The following is a 13,677-nucleotide window of genomic DNA, read 5'->3' on the forward strand; positions in this document are numbered from 1 at the left end:
TTAAATGGAGTCAATGTGCCCTTCAAAAATCTACTGAATCCCTGTCATAAAGATTTCTCAGTAGTGGGGCTTTTTCAAGGGCTATGCCTCCTTGCCACACAAACAGTATCTGCAATAGTATTGCTGAGCTAGTGCTATCATTTGTATAATTTTTTTTTCCTAAAGCCTTTAAATTACTATTTAAAAGGTCATTAAGATTTGTGGCATTGTTAGTGACCTTTCTCAAACTGCTTTTGGGTGGTAATATTAGCCTTATTGGTTATTTCTGACACTACTAAATTGACTCTTGAATCTTGAATGCTGTTTTTAAATTGGCTGACTTAATTATTTTGCCCTTTTGGGGGTCTGTGGCATTTTTTTTTTCCTATAGGAACAACAAGCAGTGTTTGGGAGAAGGAAGCCTACTGAAATTGACTTGTAAGTGTTTAAGGAAGAGCTGCAATATCAGATATAAATATTTATTTATAGAAAGAAGAATCTATAGATTCTTCATAGAAGAATCTCTCTAAACAGTGCTGACAGATTATTGTATTATACTGGCCAGTACTAGGATACTTGGGTATCAGGACACTTAAGAATGCAAACCATTGGAATGTATGATTCATGATTTTCTGAAGTTGTATATTTTAAATGGGAATAAAAGTAAGCGTTATGAAGAATGAAAATGGCTTTCTATATTTTGTGTCTTAGAGGCTGGTGTGTTGTATATAACGCTGATCTGTTTCACTCATCTAAACAGGTTAAATCCTTGGCCCAGTCAGTGTTGTTAATTTGCATTTCACAGTGGAGGAATGACAGGGTAACTCATTTCAGATAATAAAACACAGAGGTAAATGAGCAGGGAAAGGAGTGTGTGTGTGTGTGCTTTTGAGTGAGGCACTGGAATGGGTTGCCCAAGGAAGTTGAAAATGCTCCATCCCTGACGGTGCTCAAGTCCAGGTTGGACAGAGCCTTGGGTGACATGGTTTAGTGTGAGGGGTTGGAACTTTATGATCTTGAGGTCCTTTCCAACCCTATTCTAGGATTCTATGCATGCATCATTTAAACATTACAACAGCTGCTTTGCATAGTATTAGAGTATCTTGAGTATCTGTAAATTGAAGAAAAACTTGGTTTCGTAGGCAGTAGTTTTCGGTGGATTACTTCAGATGGTCTGGAAATGGTAGTTTGCTCTGCCTTTTTGGTTTTCACCCTTTCAACTTTGGCATTTCTAACTGGACTTGTTCCAGCCTCTTTGCTTGGTTGGTCTGTCTAGTTTTCTAACCCTGAAAGTAGAGTGACTGCTTTTAAAGAAGTCTTTGTTAGTGTAGTATTCAGGCATGCTTTTGAGGATTAGTAGCAATATGCTGCTACTTCTGCCTTCTGCTTGAAGATAGGCTTGAATATAACCTGTTTGAAGTTCCTGATCTTGTGGATTAAAGAAGCCTAAATTTGCAGCTGATTGGGCGTTTCAGTCAGTTAATGCTCAATTAAAAATGAATGCCAAGGCCTGACTTAAGCTAGGTGACGGATTAATATATTGGAAATGAACGCTGTGATAGAATTGAGTCTACTTCAGCGTGACTTACCACCAAGTTATTGCTATCGATGCCAGTTTCTTGAGATTAGCCTGATATAAAAGGGAGTCATGGAAAAATGAGAATCTGAATTCTAAAATAACAGTATCTTCACTTCAGTGGCCGTCCAGTTTGTATTGGTCAAAATTAGTGTTTCACAGTTAAAGGAGCAGGAAGTCTTGGTGTGAGACACTCACTGGATCGAGGTCAGACTGGAAAGGATCATAAGCCAGGGGAAGAACACCTCTGTAATTCCTGTTCCTTGCAGCCTCCACCATTCCTTGCATTGTCTAGTTTTATACCTATCTTAAAAGATCACTGTGTGCGAGGCATAGTAAAACTATGGCTTTAACATTCACTGAGGCAATGCACTAGTTTAGCACTTAGCCTTCACAGTACCTTTGTTACTAGACAAAAGTAATATAAAAAACATGGCAGAAAACCCATGCCTTTCATTCTTGGTGTTTGCTATTGTGGGAATAAAGTATTTGTTGGCTTTGAATTCTGCTGTATGTTAAAATACCATTTCTGTAGCACGCTTGAACTGCTTAAATTGGTTAGCTTTAAATTCTTATAGGTTGTTTTTTTGGTTTTGTTTCTTTTTGAGACCTCTATGATTGAATTCTATGCTTGCCACTACTTTGTTACTCAGAGCTCCCTGAGTTTTATAATCAACACTGCTGTTAAAGGCCTGGAAAAAATTTGAACTGGATGATCTTAAGGTCCTTTCCAACCCTAACTATTCTATGATTCTATGAAATATCACATTATCTATTAGTTGTTTGTAACGGAATGGACAACGCTTCCCAACTGTTTTTTTGTATCAAGGGGAGGTTTTGCTGTTGATAAGCTTTGGAACCAGTGGTACTTTTCTTTGCAATTCAACACTGTCATAATAGATTACTTGTATTAAGCAAATTGTGCATAAAGAAGTGACACATACAAATTAGTATTTTTCAAAGTATGAGATTTTCTTTTACAGCTCATTCATCAGATGTGTAGAATAACAAGTGTCAAAACAGTGTCAGACATTCTGAATGCTGATTTCTGCTTATTTTGTAATGTGTATGCCCCTTTTTAAAAATGACCTGAGCATAATAAGCAACACAGTCTTAAATATTTTATAAGCTTCTATTTTACAAATAACAGAAGTTTCATAAACAGTGTTTGTTATTCCTGTGCTATGTGGAGTGGTTTTAGTAACTTACTGAAACTGTAGCATGATGGAGTGACTAAACTGAAAATATTAACAAGGCTAAAGCTCTGTCTCCCTCACAGTGAAATTATTACAGTCTTAAACTGAGAGAACAAGATTGCTCTCATACGCAAACATTTCTCATGTATATCTACCTGAAGTATCTCAGCAGAAATACTCCCTGAATAACATAAAAAAGAAAAAGGCAAGAATTGGAAAAGTGAGCTATGGGAAGGCCAGAGGAACTGCAAACACCACTATAACAGCAGCTGCACTGCATCTGACCAAGAGACCATTTATCACACTCTAAAAGCCAGACACATGGGGAAGCAAAAGGTAGGGGAAGCAAAAGGTAAGAGAATCACAAGCCCATGCACATCTCGGAGCTTGTTGTACTTTGCTTCCAACAATTTACTCTAGTAGATGTAGCCTGTGATGGCTTCCTCTTCTGAGTGTGTTCCCTGTTTCTCCCTTGAATTCTTATGCATTTTTAGCATCCTTTGGAAAAGCAACAATTCCACAGCTCTGCTACATCTTGTTTTGAACGTGACTCCTTCTACCTTGTATTATTGGACCCCTAGGGAAAAGTACTTGAAGGAAGTGATATCCTGTGCCTTCCTTAGCTTTGATTTGATGCCAAGTAGAGAAAACGGATATAAAAAAAGGAGCTGATATATTTTACATATGAAGAACACAATCCCTTGATGTGTTTCAGTGCTAGAAACCTTTTTTTACAGAATTAGAAATTTTAATTAAAAATAATTTTAATTTAGTTAAAAATTCTCTCTTAAGGTGCTTGATTCATTGCTGTGAATGGGACTTAATCAGTGAAATCTTCAATGAAGCAAATACTAATTTTTCCCTCTGGTTATGTACCAGACATATTTTATGTAGCTGTGAACACCTTAAGTGCTTTTACAGCGGTATCTGCAAATCACCCTTCTCTCTTTCCCTCACACTACCCTTAGAGGCATAGAAGTGACCTTGGCTTAGTCTGTCACTTTTAGTTGTTGCATTTCAAGAGATTCTCTGTCTTTTTACGGAGAGTGGCTGTTGCTGCTATTGGCAATAAGGCCAAGATATTTTATTCATCTATGATGTTATATCCCTCATATGTGAGCACAGTAAGCTCTTTCATAGCACATTATTGAAATGAATGGCAAAAGTAATCACATCTTTCAATCATAAAATAGCAGCATTTCCTTTCTGTTTAGTGAAAGAGACCTCAGAGGTAATGTATTTTACATTTGTGGTTACAGAGTATTGTAATACATTTAGACCTTAATTTGAGCAAGTCTGGCTTAAAACTGAGGAGGAGTTCCTGAAGTATACCTGAGATGTACCCTAAGTATACCTAATCAGACTAAGATGGACTCCTAAGTTAAAAGGAAAATAAAATGGAAAAGAAAGCATCACAGCTTTCCCTTCCAAAATAATAATAATAATAATAAAGGCATGAAAAGAAGCAGAAGCAAATTATTATAGAAGGCTCACAAGGCAAAACGACATAATTTGTACAGTCTGCCACTAGGGAAATGTGTCCTATGGATGCTGCATCCTTGGATCTGTGTTGAAATAAAACTGCCTTCTCAGCGTATAACTTGGGTGTAGCATATTTTCTATAGTTGTAGTAAATCGGCTTAAATCTTACATTTCTCAGGACTCTAGTGTATGTTAACAGACTAGCTATTCTAGGAGATCTTTGGTCCTGTTCATGTTTCATCTCCATTCCTGATTTATTCCTTAGTTTACCATCTGTTGCTGAGGCTGTCAGTCTTGTGCTCTGAATATTGCATGTAAAGATTGGATCGAAGACATCATGGTAGTTTGTTCTTCATAGAATAATACAAATCCATCACAAGCTTTCAGTCAGTGTTTTCTACCAGTCTTAGTAATGTTTGACATGTCAAGTAGTTTAGTTGTCATGGCTTGGGAACAGTAGACTACTTAAGAAAAAGATTAATTGCTCTCCACTTTGAAAATCCTACAGGAGCAACTTAATGCTTCCTTAAAAATCGCATAACAGCAAAGCTTCTAGTCAAGTAACATTTAATCCTTACTTTTCATTGCTTTCTTTTGGTTGTTTCTTTCTGTCTTCCAAGTATAAACACTACCTACTGACTGGCCTCTCTGATCCATATCAACTAGTGTAGTAATGACTGTATAAAGCAGCTGGCTTCATTCTCCCTTTGGGCTACCTCCCCAAACACAGAGCAAAGCACAGCATTGCCTGGCAGCGCATGCTCTTACTATGAGCCTAAACACTCATGAGTTCTATTTATAAAATGGAGAGAAGGAGGATTAGGAAAGCCTGGCAGAAAGGATATAGCAAAGATCTGTCTTAAAAAGCCAAAATAAGAGGGGATAAACTATAAGGGATCAAAAGGAATGTCTTTAACTGCTCTTGTTTCACCTTTGGGAACTTTTCCACTGGATGAGAAGCTAGTAGGAATCGGAACTACACTTCATCTCAGTAGTGTCAGCCTTTTACCACAAGCTATTCAGTTTTTTACTTACCAGTACAAAATGTCTATATCTATAAATAGTCATGTTAGATCTTGTCCCACACAGCGTCTTCCACAAAAATACCAAATTACAATTCTACAGAACACTTGCTTATACATAAATAACTTCCTGTTCTCTGGATGTGCGGGGAGGTAGGGAGAAGTGGAATGAGGAATTTTTGCCCAAGGTAGCAAAAAGGAAAGAGCTTTTAAATGTTTTCTTTATTCAAAGCAGAAGCATCTGCTATTTCTGTCACTGATGAGTGCATTAACTGGCAGACTTCTTTTTGATAGATGCAAAAAAAAGTTCTTTCACCAGCAGTACCCATGTCTAGACGCAGGATTTTATAGGAGCAACCTCCTGGCAATTGCAGGCTAATGTCTTGGGAGCAAACAATAAAAACCCCTCTAAAACAAAACAAACCTACAACAAACACACACCCTCCTGGCTAGACCCTCTGTTAGAAGGGTTAAAGACCTGATTCTGTAATGATCCACTTGCTTTAGTTTTATTCCTTGACATAAACATTTGTTCTTTAACTCCACAAAAACATAGTCACTAGTATAATGTTTCATAGATAACAAGATGCTTTGGTTTTATATTAATTCCAGACAGGACAGTATTCTTTGGATACAGAGGATCAAAATGTAATGGCTTTCGAAGTGAGGGTGAGTTGGTGTTCTTTGTTTTTGGAGAAAGGGGATGTCCTCAGGGGGAAGAGGAAGGAAGCTTGTTCTCTAAGATGTCCTCTGAAGCCTAAAGGCTAGAGCTGATGGCTGAGCTGCTTTATCAAGGCCATGGGGTTAAACACCTGAAGCACTCTTTTTGAGACAGAAAGGGAGGGAAATACCTTTCTCCATGTCAATCTGCCTTATTGCAATCTTTTAGTGCTTCTGTATTTGAGTGTAAAAGAATATTCACAGTGTCAGATGGGAAGGAGCTTGGCTCTACTTGACTCATTGTCTTTCAATCCTACTTGCTCTGCATCTTACTATTTTTCAACACAGTAAAAGTCTGAATTCATTACTGAGCACAGTGCAGTCTGAAGAATTTATTTTCCCTAAGTGTTAACCAGAGAATTCTTTGTAAGTTTTAAACTTGGTTTTGTTTCCTGGAGCAGGAATGTGGAAGTGTTATTGTGATACAGGGGCACTAGAGTACAGATACTTCAAGGCAGAATGTTGCATTATGTTTCTGGAATAGTAAATTGTTAAAGCAGTGATGACTGCTCTTTAAGACTGAGCTTTATTTGAGTATTTAGAAAATGCATGACCAAAAAAACTAGGAAAAATTAGTGAAAAGTTCTCAAAAACTAGGGAAGAGAAAGTGAATCATACATAAGCAGCCACACTTTTACTAAATCAAAGCTCATTTGCACTAAAGGCAGAATGGTTATAGCTATATAACAGGAAGCAGTAATCTCCAGTATTCCTGTATAACCAGAAGCAGGCAAGAATGGAAGAAAACTAGAAAATGCCTCTTGTCTTCCTAAAATTCTCCATAAATGGAAACCTATTGGAAAGTGACCCCTGTCCTCTGTGCCTACAGATCCTGGTTGTAGGGAAGTGTTCTGTTTCTCTTTGCTCCAGGAAGAATGCTGTTTCATGAGTATTTTTGCCAGGTGTTGTCACTTGCACTTTCTAAATAAAGACTGCCTGTGTGTTCTAGGAACCTGCTCTGTATGCACTTGCTATGGCTGATGGTCTCATCAGAAAATACAGAATTGTATGAAAGCAGTGTAAAGCAAAAGAAAGGAAAGGTTCTCAGGAAAGAAATTTAGATGCAACTAAGAATCAGCATTAAGGCGTTGGGCAAATAATGGTGTCTTTCTCAGCTTTGTGGAACTGCATAAAAGTAGTGTGTTCAAGAGGACCTTTTGTGAATATAAAAAGTTAAATTCATGGCGTACAGCAAGTGATTTACCTTCTCTCAAAAGGTAGAAAAAGGTGGAGGAGAGAGCCATGAAGGTAAGGATGGTTCTTTACTTAACCAAGCATAATATTAGCACTCGTGTTGATTGTGCCTGCTATGTATTTACTGGCTCTGCAGGATAAAAGCAGAAGGGTAGATTAGGATGTGGCAAAAGGTCTAAGTGTGGTTCTGTCTGATGGTATCAGCCTTTAAAGGAGCTGGTACTGCAGTAGTAACTCAGAGGGAGCTGGAGCATTTTCATCTAGTGGGTTACATAGGTGCTATGCAAGGTTTCCCATTTCAGTAGGGTAGGAGAAGCAGAAATAAAGCAACACTTCTGTAAACAACACGGATACTCCATGTGAGATGGAAAAGCAAAGCAAGACTGGGATTTCAATGTTTCATTTGTTTTCCTACTTGAGGCAGAAAGCCAACTCTGTTATCTTCTCTAGATTAGCAAATTCTCCCTATCCCCTTCTAGATAGCTCTGCCAAGACCTTTCCCACTGGAAGACATGAGACCCCAGGTTCTCCCTGCCTGTCTCCTGAAAACTCCTTTACCATGGTTTGGGAGGTAGGTGTGGTGACTTCCCAGGCTTTCCCCTCTGGGCTGGTGTTCCCACAATGGAACAGGGTGGTATTTAGCTTTTTGTGCCTCTGTTACATCTTGTATATGCATTTTTACTGAGATTTTGCAGAGAATATTACAGAGGTCAGGAGGTTTTTTTTCTGATCTGTTTCTTCTTTTATATTATTTCCTGTTGATTCTTTTCTCTAGAGTAAGATGTTTAAAAATATATTTAAAAAATATTTAGGTCTCTGGGGGTGTTACTGAGCAACATCTGGATATATTTACTAGATCTGCAGAAGTGCTCTGTGAAGCAAAACCTGACACACACACGTATGATTTATAGTGACTCACCTTGTCAGACTAGAGAAATATGAATCCTTTTGTAAATCAAGAAAAGTTATCCCTGTATTTGATGCTCTAAAGATGTAGTGTAAAAAAAATCAAAAACCAAAAAACAAACTGGTGAGTAACAAGCAGTCTATAAAACACAAAAAAGGGCTTGTGGAAAGACACTGACTAAGACTGAATACAGCTATCGGTGCTGAAAAAATCAGGAAAAATCCTGATATGCTTCACTTGCTTTTGAACTGGAAGATTTCAAACACCACTGAAAGTTGCTCACCAGCTAGAACCTGATTTTAAAGTTTAGCCATTGTCCTAAAGAAAACATACTCCTATAGCCCTAGGCTAAAGAAAGCTTTTGCAAAAAAAAAAAAAATGAGATTTTGTTGATGTGGTGAATTGCTCATAGGGGCAATAAGGCAAATCAAGCTTACAACATTGCTGTAGTGGTTTCTTTGTGATTCTCACCCAATAATGCTTCCATATTTTTTAGATTTAATATTATAAAGAAAATTAATATGAAAGATTAATATTAAAATATAAATAAAAGGCATCAACTGACCAAACCAAAATAACATGTAAAGTCCATCTTTTTGGACAAGTTAGGCTTGCTTTATATGACCTTCTTAAAAACCAAGTCAGTTCTTAAAAAGTTTGGGGCAGCTAAGCCTCCTTAAAAGTTCAAGTGTCTGGATGTCACAAGAGCAAAATACGTACTAAAACTTTCACGTTGACAAAGGCTTTTCTGGGAGACTAATAGCAGTAATCATTAACAAATCAGTGGTAATCCTTTATTTGCTCCAGATAGTAACACCACTGGTACTGTAAAGCACTGTATCCCCTAAGAGGCTGAAGCTTATCGCTTGTATGCTGGATGTCTTGCTGCGCCTTTGCAAGTAGGACCATGGTGGCTTGTGCATCTGCAATATCTAGCAAATTATAGGATTTTGTCCACTTCTTGCTGATGAGCGTAATGTCAAAAGGAGGCATAATTGTAAAGCAAAATATTCTGAAATACTACATCCATGTTACAGGCCAGAGATTTAGGAGCAGTAAAACAATTGAGTACATGTCTAGCAGAAGTGCTAAGTGTTTTGCATCTTGCAGTTTTTATTTGGATGTGTTACTAACTACCTGTATGAGTAAAAACTAACAAGACTAACAACTTGTAACAGGAAACTAGTTTCATCTACTGAATAATGGAAAGCAGGTTTTTTTGGCCTCAAAGAATTGCAAAATAATTGTATTCAATTATAAATGCAAAGAAAAAATTTGGTGCCTTGTTAAAAGTGCCTGCTGCCCACTTCTTAGTGGTTAATTTTCACCACTGGATATCTTAATCAGTAGCCTGTAAATTGAAAACTTGAGATGATGGGAGAGTATTTCTATATTTTAGAAACATAGAGTTCATATGTTTACATTCTGTAATATGATCTCAGTAGCTGTTTATTTTAGTCATGCTGAGAACTAAACAAGCTAGTAAAGAAAAATCATATCTTCACTGGGTGTTTCCTGCTTCAAGTTAACTGCAAAGTCTGGTTTAGGCTTTCATTCCTCCATCCGTGATTCTGCTGGACATAGTAGTTCAATGCAAGCAATGGAATCAATCACTTGATCTCTTTTGCAACAGAAAATACTTTCCTTCTTTTACAGCAAGATTTACTTTGATTAGAAGTGTAATCCCAAACTGGCGCACTTCATTTGGTATGATACCATGTAGGGTATGCTATAGGGTGCCTATGCTTCCTGGCTGCCTAGACTGACTCTGACTGTGTTCTGCATTAAGGCTAGACAGCAGCAACGCCACTGCTTCCGCTTGCGACTGATGACTAAAATCAGTGGGAATGTGGAGTAGAGTGCTGAGTCAGAAAAAAACAGGCAGCTTCACCTTGGGTCAAATGATGGAAAGAACAGATATGCACAAAACAGCTGTTGAAAAAGCAGTTATCTTCTTGAAGAGAGGAAATGGTTTGAAGATAGACTTCCCTGGGGATGAGTAATCCCTGACTGTATAAAACCGGAATCATTCCTCTGACCTGTTATTTAGCAATTGCTGACAACAAGTAGTAGTGCTACACACAGCCAATCCTTAGAAACCCAGAAGTTATTATTTGGTAATGCAATTCTGATACCTTAAAAATAATGTATCCCTCACTATTTGTGTAATGTTGTGAAGTTGTATAATCAAGAAAAAATCTTCCTTTTCCCTAAATTTCTGACTTATTAATCAAAGTACATATAAACCACTCTAGTTTATTGTCCTACTTGCTAGAATTTAGTAACGTACTAACTCATCTACAGTTTTGCATTGATCGGGTCTGTAGTACAACAGTTGCAAGAAAAGTCAGTAAATAACTATAAAAATTCACCTTAATGATTTATTTATTTATTTTTATCTATGAAGAGGTGGCCAAGTCAGGAAAATTAGCAACACGTATCAAATCTAGGTATAAGAAGTCCTCTGTTTCTTGATAGAATAAGAATCCTTAAGATGGCTTCCTTAAGGAATTATTATTATTGCTTGGTATCAAGAACAAGTGACTGGAGCACAGAATTACCTGGTGGTTCTTTCTGGCTCTGCCACAGATTTACTTGAACAAACCACTGTGTGCTGCTATTTGTCAAGCTGTGATATACTTTACTGAGGACAGGAAAATTATGAGAATGAGTAAATGGAAACATTTGGGGGTTCTCCCTTTGTGTTAAAAGCATGAGATTGCTGAAAAACCTACATTTAAAATGTACTTATTTTTTAAGCATAAATTTGAAAAATATTATTGCTTACAGTGGAGCAGCAGCACTGCAGGGTTGTGCAAGTTTTGAGGTGATGTGTGTATTTCTAGGTGGGGAAGAAACAAGATCTAAAGCATTTTATACATAAAAACTGAACTTGCAGCCCCTTTTCAGTGAGAACAATTTATTGTGAATTCCCCTCTCTCTCTTTCCATACTTGTTTTCTTTTTTTTCCGTGTATGGGTAATCTTTCCAAATGAACTTGTAAGAAAACCCAAGCCTTTTAACAGTAGGTAAGTGTCAGTAGGCTTGTCAAGAATCCATGGTGTACAACCTAGTTTACATATTTTACATCTGGCTTTTAAAATATTGCCATCACTCACCCTCTTTCTCTATTATATTTTCTGTTGACTTCAAGGCTGCTTAATTTATCTTGCCTGTTAATATGAAATCTGGATGTATTAAGATATAAGTGTTGAAGTTATTTTTAAGGAAATTCCTGTATGTATTTAGAAAGAAATTGAAACGATCACCCAGTATTAATGTTCAGTCCTTTCCCTTAGGATAAATTATACATGACACATTTGTTCTTGCAAGCCTAAATACCATGGTATCAGTGAATGTAGGCTGATCAGACATTATTAAAAGAAAGATCAAACCAAACCCAACAGTGACTGTAAATTTGCACTCCAAGAGAAAACAGGAAACTGGTACTCTGATATGTGATTCCTTAAGTGATGAAAAATGCCCCCCCCCCCCTTTTTTTTTTTCAGAAAAAAAAGGTCCTTGGGTTCTTTGAAGGAACAATTCATTAAAATGAAAACAGGCAATGTTAAAGGCACCTAGTTCAAAGTTTCAATATGCTACTTTGTATCTATTGAATTAAGCCAATTGTGTCAAAACTTCAGGAATACTTCATGCTGCGGGGCTCTGTGGGGACCGTGTGACTTTAAACTACTCCGTTTACTATTCCATTAATTTGAAAAACGATGGTTTTTTTCCTCAATGATGAGTCCACACTTATTTCACTCTTTTCACAACAGAGGTTGTTTCAAGACTTGGCAAGAAAGGCTTTACTGAGAAGGTTTTACCAAGGATGAAGTTTTAAGACGAACTATGCATACCGTCTCCTCTTCTTGCTTTTAGTGCTTCTCTGGCCTTGGGATCCAGCACAAACTGCTTAGGGCTCGGGTGCTTTCCCTCCCGTCCATCTGAACCGCAGCCGCCTGTGGCTCCAGTCGCAGCGGAGCGGGGTAGAGCCTCTCCCTGGCTGGGCACCGGCGCTCCTACAGCTAGACCCGGCCGTGCCAGCAGCAGGCAGTGAGGAAGGGCGAGAGTGAGTGGCGCTACAGCCGGGCCGGGCCCGGTGCGGCGCACGGCAAGGCCCGCCTCCGGCACCACATGATGCCGCTTCTCCTTCCTGCCTCTCCCGTCCCGCGCAGAAAAGGGAACTGGGCGTAGGGCGAGAGGAAGTGATTTCCCTCTCCGCGCCGCCGCCGATCGCGGGAAACGCGCGGCCCCTCCGTATCCTCCGTCACTTCGCTTCGTTCCTGCCGGGTGGGGCCATGGCGGGGCCGTGGCTGTGGCTGCGGCTGCTAGCACTGCTGGGCGGCGCGCTGGTCCCCGGCGGCGCCTTCAACCTGGACGTGGAGCGCCCGGCCGTGTACTCGGGTCCGCAGGGCAGCTACTTCGGCTTCGCCGTGGACTTCTTCGCTCCCGACCCGTCCTCGTAAGTGCCCGCCCTCTTCTGCCCACCGACGCGCTACCGGCCGGCCTCTGTCGGGGCTGCCGCTCCCCGGGAGTAGAGGGCCCTGGCCCTGCGGCTCCTTTCCTTCCTTTCTTCTATTCTCTCCTCTGGCGGGGTTGCTGCCGTCCCCGTGTCAGCGGCCGGGCTGCTCCCTTATAGCTCGCACGGCAGAGATGTCGCCTGGGCAGTTCTCGGAAGAGATTCGGAGCGGTTCATTGATGGGAGACGTTCGCTCGGGCCCCGTGCCGAACGCAGCTGATCAGCAGGCTGGAGCACCTCGGCTATGGAGACAGGCTGAGAAAGCTGGGCTTGTTTGGCCTGGAGAAGGCTCCCCTGGCTTCGGGGAGACCTTAGAGCAGCTCCTGGTTCCTGAAGGGGCCAACAAGAAACCGGGAGAGGGGCTTTTTACAGGGGCATGCAGTGACAGGACAAGGGAGAATGATTTTAAATTGACAGGGGGGAGACTTAGGTGATATATGAGGTAGAAGTTCTTCCCTGTGAGGGTGGTGAGGTGCTGGCACAGGGTGCCCAGAGAAGCTGTGGCTGCTCCATCCCTGGCAGTGTTCAAGGCCAAGTTGGACGGGGCTTGGAGCAGACTGGTCTAGTGGGAGGTGTCCCTGCCCGTAGCAGAGGGTTGGAAGTGGATGAGCTTTAAGGTCCCTTCCAACTCAAACCATTCTGTGATTTCATGATACAGTTGTGATGATTTCATGAACGAGCTATGCTGAGCTGTGCCTGTCCCCTCTGGGCTAGCAGCTCCAGTGCCCGTGGTGGCCCACACAAAATGGGGTCTCTGTGGCAGGACCCTGGCACTGGTGTGCACAGCCACTGGCACTGCTGGGCAGAGCCACGCCACCCCCAGCTCAGCTCCATCTGCTCCCGGTCTGGAGTGGCTCTGCCTGCTGAGGCCCTCTCACTGGGAAGCAGGCTCCCTAACGTGGCACAAACTGCACTGCTAGGTTTTCTGAATAGCCTTACCAGTCCGTGGCTTATGCAGCTACCAGTGGTGATAAATAGCGTGTAGAAAGATGAAGGTATGGCATTTTGCTTCATTATATCTCATGGGCTTTGTCCCACTGAAATCTCAGAATTTCCTCTGTCCTCTTTTTTGACTGCTC

General features: G+C 40.3%; 1 protein-coding gene across 1 annotated transcript in view; it reads left to right on the plus strand.

The window, feature by feature from the left end:
* Window positions 1–12,181: 12,181 nt before the first annotated feature.
* ITGAV (integrin subunit alpha V) overlaps window positions 12,182–13,677 on the plus strand; it is a 47,253-nt gene continuing 45,757 nt past the window's right edge. Inside the window, exon 1 of the mRNA XM_057421918.1 lies at window positions 12,182–12,541. Within this exon, the coding sequence (XP_057277901.1) occupies window positions 12,378–12,541 (164 nt within the window). The 5' untranslated portion in view covers window positions 12,182–12,377. The remainder of the gene's footprint in view (window positions 12,542–13,677) is intronic.

This window comes from Pezoporus wallicus, unplaced genomic scaffold (genome assembly GCF_028554395.1).
Source record: "Pezoporus wallicus isolate ANWC-B61680 ecotype Strahan unplaced genomic scaffold, APGP_CSIRO_Pwel_v1 contig_6472, whole genome shotgun sequence".
Lineage (NCBI taxonomy): Eukaryota > Metazoa > Chordata > Aves > Psittaciformes > Psittacidae > Pezoporus > Pezoporus wallicus.